Source organism: Fragaria vesca, linkage group LG3 (assembly GCF_000184155.1).
Source record: "Fragaria vesca subsp. vesca linkage group LG3, FraVesHawaii_1.0, whole genome shotgun sequence".
NCBI classification, from domain to species: domain Eukaryota; kingdom Viridiplantae; phylum Streptophyta; class Magnoliopsida; order Rosales; family Rosaceae; genus Fragaria; species Fragaria vesca.
In genome coordinates this window covers 2870096-2886711 of record NC_020493.1, presented here as the reverse complement: position 1 = coordinate 2886711, position 16616 = coordinate 2870096, and the positions used below count along the sequence as shown (strand labels likewise).

The following is a 16616-nucleotide window of genomic DNA, read 5'->3' as shown; positions in this document are numbered from 1 at the left end:
TTAAGGTAATGAGTAAACAAAAATGATTACCTGGTCAGTTATTAACCACACTGAGATACACAAAAGTGCATGTGACACCAGTTAGCGAAGCGGTGTTGAGATTTTCACCTCATACGGCTCCTTAAAGGCCATAAATAAATATAAACGAAGAAAATAATTAAATTGCGAAGAACTTAATCTATCATAGGATTAACTACTTTGGTGATCAAGTTGCGATCATAAGATTAACACACAATCAATCATATAAACGAACGATTATCGTTATCTTGATTATTATTTAGGATGACCGAAATAGACACTTATACAATTAAGCATTTCAATGATAACGAAACAATAAATCGTCTTACGACTGCAACCAGAAGTTCGCACTCCGCAATCCCCAAGTGGCATAACATATTTGAAGACCCTTCATGCCAAGAGCTGGCCTTTTGTTATCTTGACCCTACAAAATTACAAATAGATTTCATAGATTCATAAACGATATATATTTGAAAGCAGTGGCGCCGTTGCGGTGGTGCAAAGATAGCTCCCAAAATATCCCAGCCTGTAAAAGTCGCCACGCACCGTACAACAACACGTTCAATCTGACTTCGTCCCTCTAATTATAGTCACTATTCTATTACCACCCTGTTTTTAATTATCAGAATAAATTGCTCAGATTCAAACACAGCCAGAGAAACACAAAAACAAATAAATATCAAAACAGAGAAGAAGAAGAAGAGGTTTTTGCAGAGATGGGGAGAGGGGGAGAGAGAGATGGAGAAGAACAAGAGGGTGTGATGGCCACGGACTTCTTCTGGTCTTATACGGATGAGCCTCACGCTTCTCGCCGCCGTCAGATCCTCTCTCAGTACCCTCAGATTAAGGAGCTCTTTGGCCCTGACCCTTTGGCTTTTCTCAAGGTAAAGGTTCTTGCTTTGGCTTTTTTCTTGGCTTGTTTTGGATTTGGGTGATGGAATTTATCTGGGTTTTGTGTCTGTGATTGGTTTTGTGGTGGTTTTTGGATCTTGGGCAATGTGGGTGAGTTCTTGGGTTTGATTTGGATGAGTTTTGGTGGTTTTATGGATTTGGAGTCGTGTCTGTGATCTTGCATTGTTGTTTTGGTTTGGTTATATGTAATGGGGGTTGTGCGTTTTTGGTTTTTCTCTGCTATGTTTATTACTTTGTATATGCAATGGATTCATCAGAGTCAAGCCTTTAAGAGATTCTAATTGCTCATTGGTATGATCCTGGCCGAGATTCGTGCTTTTGTGAATTCTACGACACAATTCCAATGTGATGCATCTTTTCTAGTGCAACTTTTTTCGATAGAATTTTCAAATGCTGGTGATGGTCTAAGGGTTGTTCTTTGCATTTGAATATGCTCTATCAAGGATATACAAATGCCTTGGTTTCATAGCTAAAGCATTTGTCCTGCCTAGCTATACGGTTGTTACATCGAATTTTTAGTGCTTTCTTTCTTTGTGAATACTTGCTCATGTTCTGGGGGCTCTGAGGAAGTGGCTCTTCCCAACGTTATATAGGATTGCCTGTTTTTGATGCGAGTGGAATTTTCAAATGCATAAACAACCATAATCAGAGACATTACGACATGTTCTTCAGAGCATAATTTTGCAGAGTTCTGTTTCAGTTGATGAAAAATTAATACCACCTAGTAATGACTTCCATAGTTGATCTTAAGGTTTCAGTATGGATTTTGTATTCAGCTTCCAGAACCGAATTCATGTTACCTAATGTGTATTTGAATTTTTGGTCTGAAAATTTGATTTGGTAGATATCTTTAGTTTTGGTTTGTCATGTTGAATGATATTGTGGTTGCTGCAGATTACTTTGGTCGTGATGCTTCAGCTCTCCACTGCTGCAGCGCTTCACAATGCTGGATGGCTGAAGATTCTGGCAATAGCCTACTTCTTTGGCTCTTTTCTCAACCACAACCTCTTCTTGGCCATCCATGAGCTCAGCCACAATCTTGCATTCTCAACCCCAGTCTACAACCGTTGGCTTGGTATCTTTGCTAACCTCCCAATTGGGGTTCCCATGTCTGTCACCTTTCAGAAGTATCACCTCGAGCACCATCGCTTCCAAGGTGTAGATGGCATTGACATGGACATCCCAAGCAAAGTCGAGGCTCATATGGTGAGAAATGTGTTCACCAAATCCATATGGGTTCTACTTCAACTCTTCTTCTATGCTTTTCGGCCTGTGTTCTTGAAACCAAAACCCCCTGGTTGTTGGGAGTTCATCAACCTTTTTGTCCAGATATCGCTCGATGTCTCCATGGTTTACTTCTGTGGTTGGAAGTCTTTTGCTTATTTGATTCTCTCTACATTTGTTGGGGGTGGGATGCATCCTATGGCTGGTCACTTCATTTCAGAGCATTACGTGTTCAATCCTGATCAAGAGACATATTCTTACTATGGCCCTCTTAATCTCATGACTTGGAGCGTAGGGTACCATAACGAACACCATGACTTTCCCAGAATTCCTGGGAGCAAGCTCCACAAGGTGAAGTCTATTGCACCAGAATACTACGAGGGTTTGGAATGTTATAAATCATGGAGTCAGGTCATCTACATGTATATAATGGACAGAACAGTCGGGCCATTTAGCCGAATGAAGAGGAAGCCAAGCAAATCAGAATAGACCATGCTTATGCTCTCTTCTGTAACATGACTCCCATTTTTGTATACTTTACTGGGTTCTAAATTGCTTTATTGCTTTTATGCTGAATTGCTGTCTTATTGCTTGTAACATTTCGTGATTGTAGTATAGATTGAACATAACGAAGTGATTCATTCATTAGTTAGCATTTGGCGAAGAACAACTATATTTGAAAGGCCTATTTGAAATTGATAGATTTACTTGATCTTCATCCACATCTTTTATATTCAGATGCGAAGAGATTTTATTGAATTAAAATGAGGTAGAAGAACATCTGAGAGCAAACTATACATTATAGGAATTTTGCACGTTCAACAACATAGAAGTGCTAAAGCAATATTAGTAGTCAAAAAACAATATTATTCTCAAAAAAATATATTATCCCCCAGAAAAAGTATTAAGCAATACCTACCTATACAACCAGATGATTCCCAAACTTTCTTTCACATGATTATTTAATTTACTTTCATAATTTAATTTTCTTCTACATAATTACTATCAGAACTAAAGTAAACTATATTATAACCGTTTACTCAAGGCCCAGCTCCAGCTTCAACAAGTGAATGAGGGCTATGATGGAGAAGCTATCTACACACAGAATTGGCAAGTTAGGAGTGGATTCTTACATTCTAGTTACTTACTTGACTATTAAGTCAATGTAAATTATTTTAATTTACTCCATTATCCCATATTACAAGCCTTATACAAACAATAATGACCATGTTCATTGGTAATCACTATGGAAATAAATAGGAGTGAATCATTTTTGGGACAATGACAACTAAATGCAATGAACATGATAGATTGATAACATATTTGTATGAGATGATGAGCAAACATGGTATTGTTGCCTACAAAACCAAAGTGTTTTCTATGTTTTATACAGAAATACACCATCGACAACATAGCTACAACAAAATACAAATATATACGACTTTGACATGAGTACCATCGGAGAAGATTATTTCAAACACTCAAAACACTCAAAACCATCTCCAGGTCCATGAACGGTAAAACTCATAGTTTTTACCATTTGGATATACTCATGAGAAATTAGAAGGTAACTAGGTAAGCATCTTTGTTACTAATATAGACCGAACATAACCAAGTGATTGATTCATTAGTTAGCATCTGCTGAAAACATTCATTTAGTTGTGATATATATTTGAAATCGATAGATTCCACTTAGTCTATATCTGCATCTTTTCCATTCAGATGGAAAGAGATTTTATTGAATGAAAACAACTCAACTGAGGTAGAACAGCATCTGAGAGCAAACTATACACTGATTCTAAGAACTTTCAACGTTCAACCAAAACTGAGAGACTAACAACTCCCCAGTATACAGCAGTATAAATATGTCACAGAAATAGCTCAAGAAGTTTCATTAGCAAAGCTCGGATCTCCAACTCTCTTCACTTGTTCAACTGAGAAAAATAGACAGATTAGTGATTCATCAAATCTTAAGCAGTGAGACGCCTGCAAGTTAGGAGTGAATTCTCACATTCCAGTTACTGGTATTCTTGGCAGCAACAATGTATTCTGGTGGCTGAACAATATGGTTCATAAGTGGGACTCTTGCCGTGGCATACTCTTCATCACTGTCACAGTTTTCTACTTGTTCTGGCCCTATCGACCTTAGAGCCGTGGCCAATAAGATTGAAAAAGCCTGCAGATAATTAAATTTGTCAACAGGTCTAAACCTTTTCTGAAAAATTTGTTGTAAACAAGTCAAAATTCTTAGCACCTGAGCTAAGATGATCAGCAGGCCTATCCACTTGAACATGTCAAAGTTTGACTCCACAAAATCTTTGAAATCATTGAACTTTCCAGTAGGATCATAGGGGAGATCCTGAAATAGAAGAACAAATAAGCTACATACAAAATGAAATACAATATTTTGAATAATATGCTCATCAAAATGATGTACCTTCTCCCAGTCATTATTTAGAAGTATATCTGCAGCCATTGCAGTCTCCAATAGAAGAAGCAAACAGATGATCAATGTATACTAGTTGGTTCAAGATCAACAATCAGAACGGGAATTCCGCTATTTGCAACAAATCTTTCTAAACAGAAATTGTAGGTAAAGTATAGGCAGACAATATGAGAAAGGATACACAAGAGAGGCAACAACCACTGCCACAGTTTGCAGCAAGATGACCGATGCCTGTTATTATGCACAAGGTAACACCAGCCCCAATAAAAGTGCAGATAACCCTACAATATCAAAGGGAATGAAAATCATAGCTATTAAGCATCGTACATGTTAGAGTAGACAAACACTGTGCCCAAAAGGCCTAAGCACCGATCCGATACCATGTTAGGCGATCATCGTGCACTAAAAACCTAATCTATTATGAAATGGACAGACGATGAATATAAATAACAAGGTTTTAAGAAAAGGAGCTTACCATGGAGCAGTAGTGTATTGATCAAATGAAGATGAGCTATCCATGTCCCTCTCCCAAACTCTAACCAACCAAAGACCATAGAGAACAATTGCAATTCCAAGCAGTCCCAAAATCGAATTCATTGCTTTAAGCAATGCCTGCAGAACAACTCTTGCGATTTTCGTCATTGAAGTGACTACCAAGCTTCTTCCTCAGACAATTGAACAAATCAAGATAGCCCCACCAGATTATAACAACAAGCTCAAGAACATTCAAGAAGATCATGAAACAAACCAAAGCCCCTATGTAAATGGCTGGTACAAAGTACCTGGTGGGGAATCTGAGTCTGTGCTTCTCTTAATCAAGAAGAGAAACACAGAGTACAGTATGACAGATACAGCTAAACGCTGAAGTGAGCATTTTAGGAAGCAGGAAATTTCTTAGAAATTAGTATTTGTGTCCTTTTCTTACGTCGGGCTCACTAATAAACTTGTAACGTCTGTGGCATATCACTTAGGTGGCAATCACAAGCAAAAAAGTCTGCCGATATAATCTGTAGTTTGTGACCCTGGTAGCAAAAAGTTGCTGTGGTGTAGTGGTTATCACGTCAGTCTTACACACTGAAGGTCTCCAGTTCGATCCTGGGCAGCAACATTGATGTGAATAAGTAAAAATTCGGTTCGAAATTAATTGATGATTTACTTGAAAACTATACTTAGTTTTGTTCATTGTCATCTCGAAAGTTAGAATGACAGAGACGTAAAATGGTAGATGATTTGAGTTCCACGTACAGGAGCATAGATTGAAGTGTTTATATAGAGATATGGGATTAGAGCCAAGCGAGGTATTCACACAGGATTAATTTGCAATGACTTGATTTAGTATCAGGGCCCTTCCAACGAGGGTTTCCTATTTTAAGTCATTTATAGGGATATGACATTACACCAACTTCCCGATTATAATTTTATATCTCCACCGTTCATACCGTTGAAGGTCATTAAAACTAAATTGAACTTTTGAAAGCCTTAACGATCACCAAATCATATGAAATTTTATAGAGATGATCTACTCATATAGACCTAAGATATGAACGGTAGAGATGTAAAAATTCAATTGGGAAGTGGTGTAATGCCCTATCCTTAGAAAATGGTCAAAAATAGGGATCCCTCAATGGAAGGAGGCTGTATATATATATATATATATATATATATATATATATATATATATACTTTCAAACCAATTCTATATGTGTGGATCTCTACACTTTGTAATGATTCATAGTTTATCAATCTGGTATAAACTTGTACGTACTACTGATGTGATCAACTTTGGAGGGATAAATCCTTGTCTGCATATAAATGGAAGGGAGCAAACACTTGTATCGTTTTATGGGTTCACTGTTATCTCAAATACCTTGGTTTCCTGCGGACATCGAACATTAGTGACTTCTCATCATAGCTATAGGGGTTCCATTTTGGTTGTGCTGGTTGGTGACAATTTGTTATACCTTCTTGTTTGGTAGGAGCACACATTCGTTCACTGTGTCATTGGTTCGCTAGATTATGAATAATATGGAGATCTATATGATCTTGATTAAGTTTGTGTGGAGCTCTCTATATATATCCACATACATGATCTTATGATCTTAATTTAACCCACTTTTAACAACACACTGTTTCTATTCATAGTATAGTTGTTAATCTTTTCAGGAGTAAGGACCAGCTAATCTGGTGATCTACTGCTAAGAAGAATTGGAAGTTAAAAACCAACAAATAGTTAAAAACTTATTGGAATTGGTAAATTATCGGTCACCGAGATACTAGGTTGTTAGCAACAGCATGGATTAATAAAATGCATAGTCGTTATGTAGTTGAAGTTTTGTTATCCGCGGTTGGAACTAATTAGAATTGGTAAATTAGGTTTAGTATCTGTTAGAGCTTGTTGCTTTCGTGATGAAGAATCGAAGATGTCAAGCAGATACGATTATTATTATTTTTTTTCGAGAACCAAGCAGATACGATTTCCTCTTCTTAAAAGTTGAATAATCTTTTGATCATCATGTGCATACAACACATACAGAGATAAATGTCGGTACTCCTTTATATCATTATATCGTCGTCTCAAAATCAAAGTGTTTGATAACTCGTTATTTATGATCGAGTTCTAGCTGATTGATGAAGATATATGAATGATTCAAAAACATACTTGGACAGTTGGATGTACGATTTAGTGGTAATTAAGTACCACCGCTCAAACTATGGTTCATATTTTGGATTGTTTGTATAGTGTGGTCTCATGAGCTGAATATATGGTTTCTAATCAATCAATAACAAACAACATTTCCAAAGAAAAACCAATCAAACCTAGTAATTCATAAATTTCAGCAGTCTTTTTTGATTTCCAAATTAAAGAAAAACCAATCAAACGTAGGAAGAAAATCCCACATGATACGGAGGGAAGTCCCAAATCACCATTAGTGTGAAAACACAACATTTTAATCAAGTCCGTTTAGTATTGAGTTTTGAAGATTAAAATCACTTATAATCATCATTTTAAGTAGATTTTCTGTTTGGTAAAATCTTAAAACGTGCTTATCTATAACCTTTTAATTTAAATAGCTAGTCACAGTTTTAGAAAGCAGGTTAGGGGTTGCTTATATTTTTATAAGTGAGTTTTTTTTTGGTCAATATCAAAACTCCATGAACAAATGCAACTCTTACATTAACAATTTACATTATTAAATTCCCAGTATTGTTATTAAATTCCCAGTTTTGTTTTGTTAATAAACTCACAGCCCTTGGATTAAACCATGAAAATTCACACTTCTCCTTCCTCTCTTCACTCTCTTTAAAGACTCTTGTCTATTCTTCGCTTATTTTTCTCATCCAAAACCGCCACCACAACGGAAACCGAGTGCTTCCAATTGCTGCAAATCATGGGCTTCTGAACGGTGTGTATATATATCTCATTCACGTTTTGCTCACTCCTTATCACCCTCTAGGGTTAGGGTTTCCTCCACCATATATTACCCTCCTCAATTTCGCTGCACTATATATCGTCACCACCACCATCATAATCATCATCATCATAATGTACTGGTATTAATTATAAGAAATGGATCCTCAAAGTTTTAGGGTTGAATTATTAGATTGATTGAATCCTTTATAACCCTAACCCTATCTTATTTTCATTGAACTTCAATGTTGAATGCAGTTGAAGGAGAGGCTCCGAAGATGTCGTCCAACACTCACTCTCCGTGCGCCGCGTGCAAGTTTCTCCGGCGGAAATGCACGCAGGAGTGCGTTTTCGCGCCTTACTTCCCGCCGGACCAGCCTCAGAAATTCGCCAACGTCCACCGCGTGTACGGCGCCAGCAACGTGGCCAAGATCCTCAACGAGCTCAACGCCGCCCACCGTGAGGACGCCGTGACTTCACTGGCCTATGAAGCGGAGTTTCGCCTCCGGGACCCGGTGTACGGCTGCGTGGGGCTCATCTCCGTCCTCCAGGACAGGCTCAAGAAGCTCCAGACGGATCTCTACAATGCCAAGAAGGATCTCTCCACCTACATTGGCCCTCAGGCACTGATGATCCCGGTGTTCCATCCGTCGCCGCAGCCGGAGATGAATGGCGGTGGTGCAATGGCTGTCCCCATGTTGGGAGTCCCAACTGGCCCGCAGCATGGCGGACATGCTGGGGGCCAGTTGGTGATTAGGGATCAGCAGCAGCAGATGTTCGAGGCGCAGCAGCAGGAGCTGGTGAGGTTCAATGTGAATGGGATTGAAAATGGAAATGGTTTTAATCAGATGGCTGGAGGAGGCGGTGGTGGTGGAGGTAGTAATGGTGTCTCATTGGGTCTAGGAGGTTTCGATAATAATGCTTTCAATAACCAGATGCAAGCTGCGGCAGCTGCACATCATCATCATCATCAGCATTCTGTTGACTATCAGCTTCAGGCCCAACTCATGCTGCAACCACAGCCTAAATCGGAGGGTGAGGAGAGTTGATGATCATCTCCTGCCCTAGAAGCTTCAATAAACAATTTCCCATAGTTGGTATGCACTCTCTTTTATCTCTTTTCTTGCTTTTGATGATCTATCTTTGATTGCCTCCTATGCAACATTTGATATCACTTTGATCTAGGTTTAGGTTTGTGGGCATGAAAGTTTAACTGTACGTTGCTTAACACCCTCAGATTTGAAAAACAAATCAAAAGGGGTTAAACATTATTCCCAGTTGGAGCATTCTTCATTTTCTATGCGAGGTGCATCGGTTATTATTTTTTGCCATTGTTGTACTTACAAACACGGAGAAGTACAAATCTAGTTCATTTACAAGCCTTGAATGTGTGAAATAATAACCGAAAATGAGTTCTGATTTAAAAGAGTATGCAGGTTAGTTAGTACAATAGCTAGCAAAAGTAAAAATGAGTTCTGATTAAGATAGATTAGAGTACTTATCACCATCTCTATGAATAATATACAACGCATCCTAGAAAGTAAAAACAAGATTGAATTATGAATACTTCATTGTGCTGACCAAGGGTTGAAGCTAAACTTCTCTCTGGATTTCTAGGGAGTCCTCATTATTGACAGTTGCCTAACCTGTGGACTTAGGTTTGATGATTTCTCTTTTTGATGATTTCAAGGGAGTCATCATTGAAATAAGAAAATATACACTACAGATCAATATATACCTGCTAACCTGCATACTCTTTTTGATGTACTTGCAGAGAGTTTCAGTCTCCTCCTTGCCTTCTTTCTTCAACATTTTCTTCATTTGGTTCCTTCTGGTTGTGGATGTTGATGAAAATTGCCTAAACCAGCACCAATAATGGCGTAGTTTAAATGTTTAATGCCATGCTATATTTGTATCAATCGAATGCTTTACTGCTGAGTGCTGAGGGTTGCCAAACCCTCGCAGACATTGAATGAAATGCCCCGTTATATTTATTTAGTGCTAATATACTTCTGTCTTTCATCCATGTTTGTAGTTTAGTTTGTATGCCCAGCACACAAATGAAGGTACATGCTGAAAGAGACATCCATGTAGATTTCGTACCGGAAGATGTGAGAGGATATGTTATTGTGAAGGATGAACTGCGTTCGAGTTTAAATGCTTGAACTCTTACTTTGGCGATGATGCGATTCAAATGTGAAACTTCTGTGAATCGTTTAGCGAAGACTTCCTTGCATCCTCTATCATTCTCTCAACATTCATAGATGAAATTTCGTGTTTTCAGGTTCCTATTTTAATTTCAATTTATTGGTGTTGTTCGCATTGTTGGTTATAATAGCTAGTGTTGTGGTTAAGCAGTAATCATAATGTAGCACTTTCCACTGTTTGCAACTATGCATGAATAATTACTATGCAGTAGTTAATTGTTGTGGTATTTTGTGGAACGTACTATGGTTAGCTCATAAAGCATTGCAGTCATATGAGTTTCAACTTTATCATGCACCACTGTTAGATTGTAGATATAAGTCTTGGACTTTCGAATTTCATCTATCATATATTAGCAGTACATAAAGATTTAAGTACATGATCTGATTGCATCTCTACTTGAAGAGCATGAGCTTGTGCCTCTACTTCTCTAGTAGGTGAGGGAATATCTTCAGGCTCTCTTCTGGGTTTAACCCATCTCCCATGATGATTACAAACAAGTCCCTTGTGTTCCATTTGGTACCAACAGTGTGGGATTCTAAGATCCTCCACTAACATGTCACATGCCTTGTTCACCAAGGCAATGTCCCTCCTGGCATTTGACCTAAAGGTAGTTTCTTTATTCAAATACCCATCCACAAGGTGAAGATAAGTCTCAAGGCTATGAAACCCTAGAAAATTGAATCCATGTTTCTTGAGATAAGGCGACGAGCTGACATCAACTCTCAGTTCAGCTCCAACATGTGTATAAACCCATTCCAATGTGCCTGTAATCTCTTCAAACTTTTGCAGACCTTCATTCAAAACAAGTCCGGGCATTTTCGGAACCACGTCTTGCTTGACTACAACCCTCAGTGTCTTGACCCCCATTTGGTTTAGCTCATCTCTGAAAGCATTGTTTCCCACTCTGGGTGCCCCAAATGAAATGACACTAATGTGAAGCCCAGGAATTGCTTTTGCAGCTTCATAAGCATTGAGCAAAGCCAAAGCACCACCCAAGCTATGCCCTGTAATTGTAAGACTCACTTCTTCACCCTTGGATTTATAAAACTCCACAAGCCTAGTCACTTCCTTCATGACTTGCTCTGAGGCACTGGATTTGTTGTACCTGGTTTCATCACTCTTGGACTTGTAAATCCCAAGAAACCCATGTTCAACTTTGGCATCCAAATCCCCAATAGGCTCCAACTTCCTCTGCATATCCTCATACCACTCGGATGGCGCCACCGTCCCACGCCAAGCCACCGCAATGTCTCTCCTTCCGATCCTTCTAGTCTCCTCGTCATCACTCACTGCAACAAATCCCATCCAGTTTGAATCTTTGCTCCAAGTCCCAACCAAATGTGACCTCTTCAGCCAATTAGGCATGTCAATATGCGACATAGCATAAATGTATTTGCTAACTGCATATCCATTTTTGCTCAATCCCAACACATCAAAGAGCTTGTTCTTGTTGTACCTGCAGCTCCCACAGAACTCAGAGAATGAGTCAAAGTCGAAAGCATCATATGTTGCCTGTGCAAATTCACCATACTTGACTATCTCTCTTCTTAGCCAAGGGTGGAGTGGATCCATTAGACCCTCCCAATCTTTCGAGCCGTGGATTTCGCGCCACTTTTCGGACATGACTTCCTTGGGAGAAGTTGTGGGAGTTGAATGCTCCTCTTCAGTAAACATATTCCAATTGGACAAGTGATGAGGACTCTTGGTTTTAGGAGGGGTGTCTATGTGAAGATGAAGGAGGTGGGATAGTGACTCGGCCAGACTATTGGCCCTGTTTGATGTCTTTGTATTCGGGTGATGATCTAGAACAGCTTCTTGCTGCTGCTGTGATCGGATCGTGGAAAACCGAGTTGCTCCGGAGGCGGCTTGAGTCGCCGGAATATGAGCAGGCATCATTGCTAACATTGCCATGATATTTAACAGAAGGAATGTAGAAACCAGAAAACAGAGATTTGGAAGATGGAGTTGAGGTGAAGAATTGGGAGATGAGAGAAATGGGAAGAAGAAGAATCAGAATATATACAAGATGGCGGGAAGAAGACTCCAACATTTTAATAGTGGGTTTGTCACGCGTGTTGTTCAAAGGACTAAGCATAGAGACTATATTTGAAGGACTTTTTCTACTATACACATATTTGAATATGTGATTGACTGATTGTTCATATTCTAAGGGGCATGACCATGTGTGAATTATTATAAAAGAATATTCTCAGTTCACCAACCAAACAAAACTGATCCAATCCAAGTTCTTGAATAATTGCCCTGTTCATTGAGCAAAGTTTCGAGAAAACCATAATAGACTATGAAAGAATGAGGGCATCAATAGGCTTTTTCAGCTTTGAAAGAGTGTGAGGAAGAGTATGTATTAACCTTTTTGACTTTCAACACGTAATCCTGGAATTAGATCCCAATTTTCACACTTTTTCATGCTCTAGTCTATAGTCAAGTCACGTTTTTGCATGTACGGATACAAAGCTTGGTGATTAGGTTGTTAGGTCAGTTATAGTGAACGAGGTTTGATCCCATATTCTTAAAATTGTTAATTAAATACCTTAACAAATCAGATCACAGCTCACTGACAAGATCAGTTATAATGATGAAATTAAGAGGGGATTAAAATTTGCATTCTCATTTTTATAATCCACACTGTTTTATTTTTTTTCTTATAACAACTTTAATTTTGTCTTTACTTACTTGTGTTTGTCTTTTTATAAAAACTTTAACTAAAAAAAAGAAAAGAGAGTGGAAATTGTTAATTGTAAAATAGAGAGTATAAATTTCACTCCCCAATAGGAAAAATTGCTAATAATACATTTTTGTGAATCAAAGTTGACCCACAAAACGTCTCAATCCTATACAACGAACATTACAGTGTTACACAGGTTGATTCTAGTCAATCAGTTTATTTCCCTAAATTCTTTTTGCAGCAAGGGAATAGTCATCATTGACTTAATAAATTTAGAGACTGAACTATGGAATACAAAGCCAAATTGCCAATTTGAGTAAATGATTCCTTTCAAATGTATGGAAGAAACGATGCAGGTGATGCCTTAATGCAACTAGCAAAGAGTATGCAATAACAAAAAGAGAACACGGGGGAAAAATCCCTTTTGATTTTGGTATCAGAGTCGAGGAAAATGTGTTCTATCAACCACAAAACTTACAGGATCTGTTTGATTTTCTTCCCAATACATCTGTGATGTTACATCCTTCAGCTTCAACCACCACTCATTCAGATCAAGAAACAAAACCATCTCTTTACACATCTGTATTGTACCGATGTTTGGATCCCCAGCAAAATACCTAGAATTTAGCTAGCTCGAAAGTCTAGGAAAAGACGCAGTTTCTGCACCAGAAGCTCGTGTGACCCAAAAGGAGGCTCGCCTTTGATGACCCAATACTTCTCAAGGACGCCCGTTTTGGCACTGCTCACCATCTGATCATGGCATGCGGACACAATATGATAGATTGAGTTTCTGAGAGCATCAGCAAGGGCATATGCTTTGGGATGGATAGGGCCAACTCTCTTCTTAGCCATGCCAACATTTCCCACACTCGAGGTTGCCCATTTGATACTAGCTGGTCCCATAAACTGCGCCGGTACAGTGGTCTTCTTTCCCATGTATGTTTCAACAGCAAGAAGGCAAGAGATCAGTGTTGAGATCACAGCAGCATTACTGCCCGATCTCTGGGCAACCCCAAATCTGTCGTCCGTGTTTGAGCGTGCAGTCAGTGAAGCAGCTGACCAGGCACACCATGCATATAGCTGCATAACATGAAAAAGATGATTATTTTACTTTTTGAGGCAATGGAAAATCCATGACGTTGACTATTCTCCTACTTTTCATCTAAGTCACGTTGCAGACAATGACACAATGTAGAGGGTGAACATGAAGCTATACATATGTAGAAGCTATACAGCACTGATGCAACTTCAACTACTGTCATGACCTTCAAATACCAATAGAGTTACTTATCACAGAAATAAGAGAGAGGACAATGCACGAACACAAACATGTTAGAAGTGACCAGGCTAAGAAAATTCAAAGTATTCTGGCACTTTGGTCTCTGAGCTTCAAATCATCTACTGTTAGTCCACGAACTTAATGTATCAGTTTAGCAAAAGAGCTGACATGTCAAAAAGGTAATGAAACTGTTGTGCAACTGAACTGTTATGTGTTCAACATTCTGGTCACCGAACCACACACAGAAAGATGGCTATGCATGTTTGCCTGAATGTAGATATAAGCAATATTGAACTGATAACGATAAACATATACTTATCTGTTTACCTGGAAATTGTCGAATGGTTCAGAGTATTTGGAATCCAGTCGCTGGTCAGTTGGTGACTGTAACTGATTGGATATTTGGGATTTTCCATTAACAGAACTTTCCAAGCCTTCACCCAATTTTGATGCAAGCTGCTCCAGAGGTCGCACGCATACAGATACAACCCTTTTGTAAGTTTCACCACTTTCTTCGAAGAAGGCAGCTCGTCGCCAAGAATCAACATTATTCTCACAGATCATGCAGAGATCAAGATATGCAAGATATTGAGGAAGAGAATTAGGAGCACTCTCCTCCAGAGCTGCAAGGAGATGCTCAGTTGGATTTGTTTCTGCTGCAGCTGATCCTTTAGGCGGTGCAAATATGCATCTCTTGGTATTGAGCACCTAAATTACACCAGGATTTCAAACAATACACATTTGGTATGAGAAGATAGGTATGGATCATTAACAAAGGAAGGGATCAAGAATATGATAATTAGGCTGCTGATTCTATTGATCCTGGCCATTTGTAAACGCAGACATGACAGCAACATTTATAAAGAATCTATAACTAAAGAAGAAACGTAATTAGAGAAGACAATTATGTGATACTCTGAAGAGTATATCATAAAAAGAAACGTACGTAGAGAAAACAAATATGTGATACTTTGAAGAGTATATCATACAATTCGGTATCTAATCAAGATGTATTATTTTAAGTTTCATGCGGTAGCTAAGTTCCTATCATAGCAAAAATATGGCTTCACGTTAAAATTAAACACTTTATAGAATTATTAGGATACTGAGGAAACTGGTTTTAACATTATGAAGACATATATATTGCACCAAAAGCCGCTGGCCAAAGCACTCAATTAAAGCTATATTGATACCTATTAATTGAAGTTGGTTTGACGGATTTTGACAATTGAAGAGACACAGGTACATATTAACTTCATCAAACTGAACATTTATGAATATTTCTTAATCCACAATAGCACAAGTAACATAATTGTGAGGCACCGGCACTTGAAGAGCTAAGAGTGCTAAGAAGTATCTTAAAAAATTTGGAAAACATTCAAAATCTAATAGATGTCTGAAATATTTATGTCAGATAAATGTCCTAGGTATGAGTCAGATATTAGGTCTTAAGAAGACACCTGACACTGTACTAATAGGATGGCTATTAAAAAAACCAAGAACTGGCAACAAAATGAAACATTACTTGATATTTACATCATATGATCGTGTGATGCTTCGATCAACCGCCTCAGTACTATTAGCAAGAATGGAAAACAATAATGACATTGGTAAGTTTGAGAAACTAACCTGATGTAAATGGTGACTTAGTTCCCAGCAGAGAAACACCAAGAAACTCCCAATGTAGAAGCTAATCTGCTCTGCAATCCACCTTCCAATTGTAACTTTGTTGTGAAACTCATGGGGAAGGAACACCACCAGAATAGCTGAGACTATGTATGCCACAAAGGACAGCTTTAAGGATCGTGTGATAGCCGTGGGGATCCCCATCTTGAAGCTAAAAAAGGGCGGACGCTGTTGACATGAAAAGTAGCAGTAAGAGCCATTGCTCACATGAGTAGACAGCACAAAGTAACATGAGAGTAATGAAACAAGATCACAACAAATAATGACCGAAAAACTAGTTCATATCAGTCTGAAACTCTGAATACTTGGTTAGGATGCTGATTCAAAACAGCAACTACAATGGAAACATTTGGGGTAAGCAGAGACACCTACGGGCAGCATATACATTATCAATGCAAAACCTTTATGGCTCCTACGACACATTACTAGATATGAATTCCTCGTATCGAACAAAGCAAACTATATAATCTGATTTAACAAATTTAGACGAAAACTCATCATAGTCCCTTTCTTTTTCCCCACCTTACATCTCTACATTTCCAAATGCCTAACCACGCCAATCTACCTAGATGTCTTCTTTACGAAGATAACTTATCACATTATCATATAACCAATCCATTGACTGTACTCATAAGCTCCTAGGCATTTCAGCTACTTCCAAATACAATCAAAACAAGAACACAATCGAATTCGAAACAGATACAACTAGCCAGAAAAAACTGACCTGAATAATGGGGAACTCCAGAAC

At 38.5% G+C, this 16616-nt stretch overlaps 3 protein-coding genes and 1 non-coding gene across 4 annotated transcripts in view; 2 read left to right on the top strand and 2 right to left on the bottom strand.

Moving 5' to 3' along the window:
* LOC101310880 overlaps positions 1-16616 on the bottom strand; it is a 1534871-nt gene that overhangs the window by 861128 nt on the left and 657127 nt on the right. The gene's annotated exons all lie outside the window — the stretch shown is intronic.
* LOC101307465 (sphingolipid delta(4)-desaturase DES1-like) lies at positions 391-2876 on the top strand. The gene is made up of 2 exons (XM_004293537.1): positions 391-902; positions 1825-2876. The coding sequence occupies exons 1-2, from the start codon at positions 735-737 to the stop codon at positions 2641-2643; spliced, it is 987 nt and encodes a 328-aa protein (XP_004293585.1). The 5' UTR covers positions 391-734; the 3' UTR covers positions 2644-2876.
* LOC101308646 (tetraspanin-19-like) lies at positions 3764-5516 on the bottom strand. The gene is made up of 5 exons (XM_004293540.1): positions 5076-5516; positions 4782-4881; positions 4592-4672; positions 4409-4513; positions 3764-4330 (listed from the first exon to the last, which is right to left on the bottom strand). Exons 1-5 carry the CDS (start codon positions 5240-5242, stop codon positions 4148-4150), a joined length of 636 nt encoding a protein of 211 aa, XP_004293588.1. The 5' UTR covers positions 5243-5516; the 3' UTR covers positions 3764-4147.
* Positions 5636-5708, top strand: TRNAV-UAC. Its single transcript has one exon. It is a non-coding gene; the product is annotated as a tRNA-Val (tRNA).

Coding starts and splice junctions, on each gene's coding strand:
- LOC101307465 (XM_004293537.1), top strand. CDS start 735: ATGGGGAGAGGGGGAGAGAGAGATGGAGAAGAACAAGAGGGTGTGATG. Junction 903..1,824: donor ACCCTTTGGCTTTTCTCAAG/GTAAAGGTTCTT, acceptor TGGTTGCTGCAG/ATTACTTTGGTCGTGATGCT.
- LOC101308646 (XM_004293540.1), bottom strand. CDS start 5,242: ATGACGAAAATCGCAAGAGTTGTTCTGCAGGCATTGCTTAAAGCAATG. Junction 4,673..4,781: donor GTGGTTGTTGCCTCTCTTGT/GTATCCTTTCTC, acceptor TGAACCAACTAG/TATACATTGATCATCTGTTT. Junction 4,331..4,408: donor TGCTGATCATCTTAGCTCAG/GTGCTAAGAATT, acceptor AATTATCTGCAG/GCTTTTTCAATCTTATTGGC.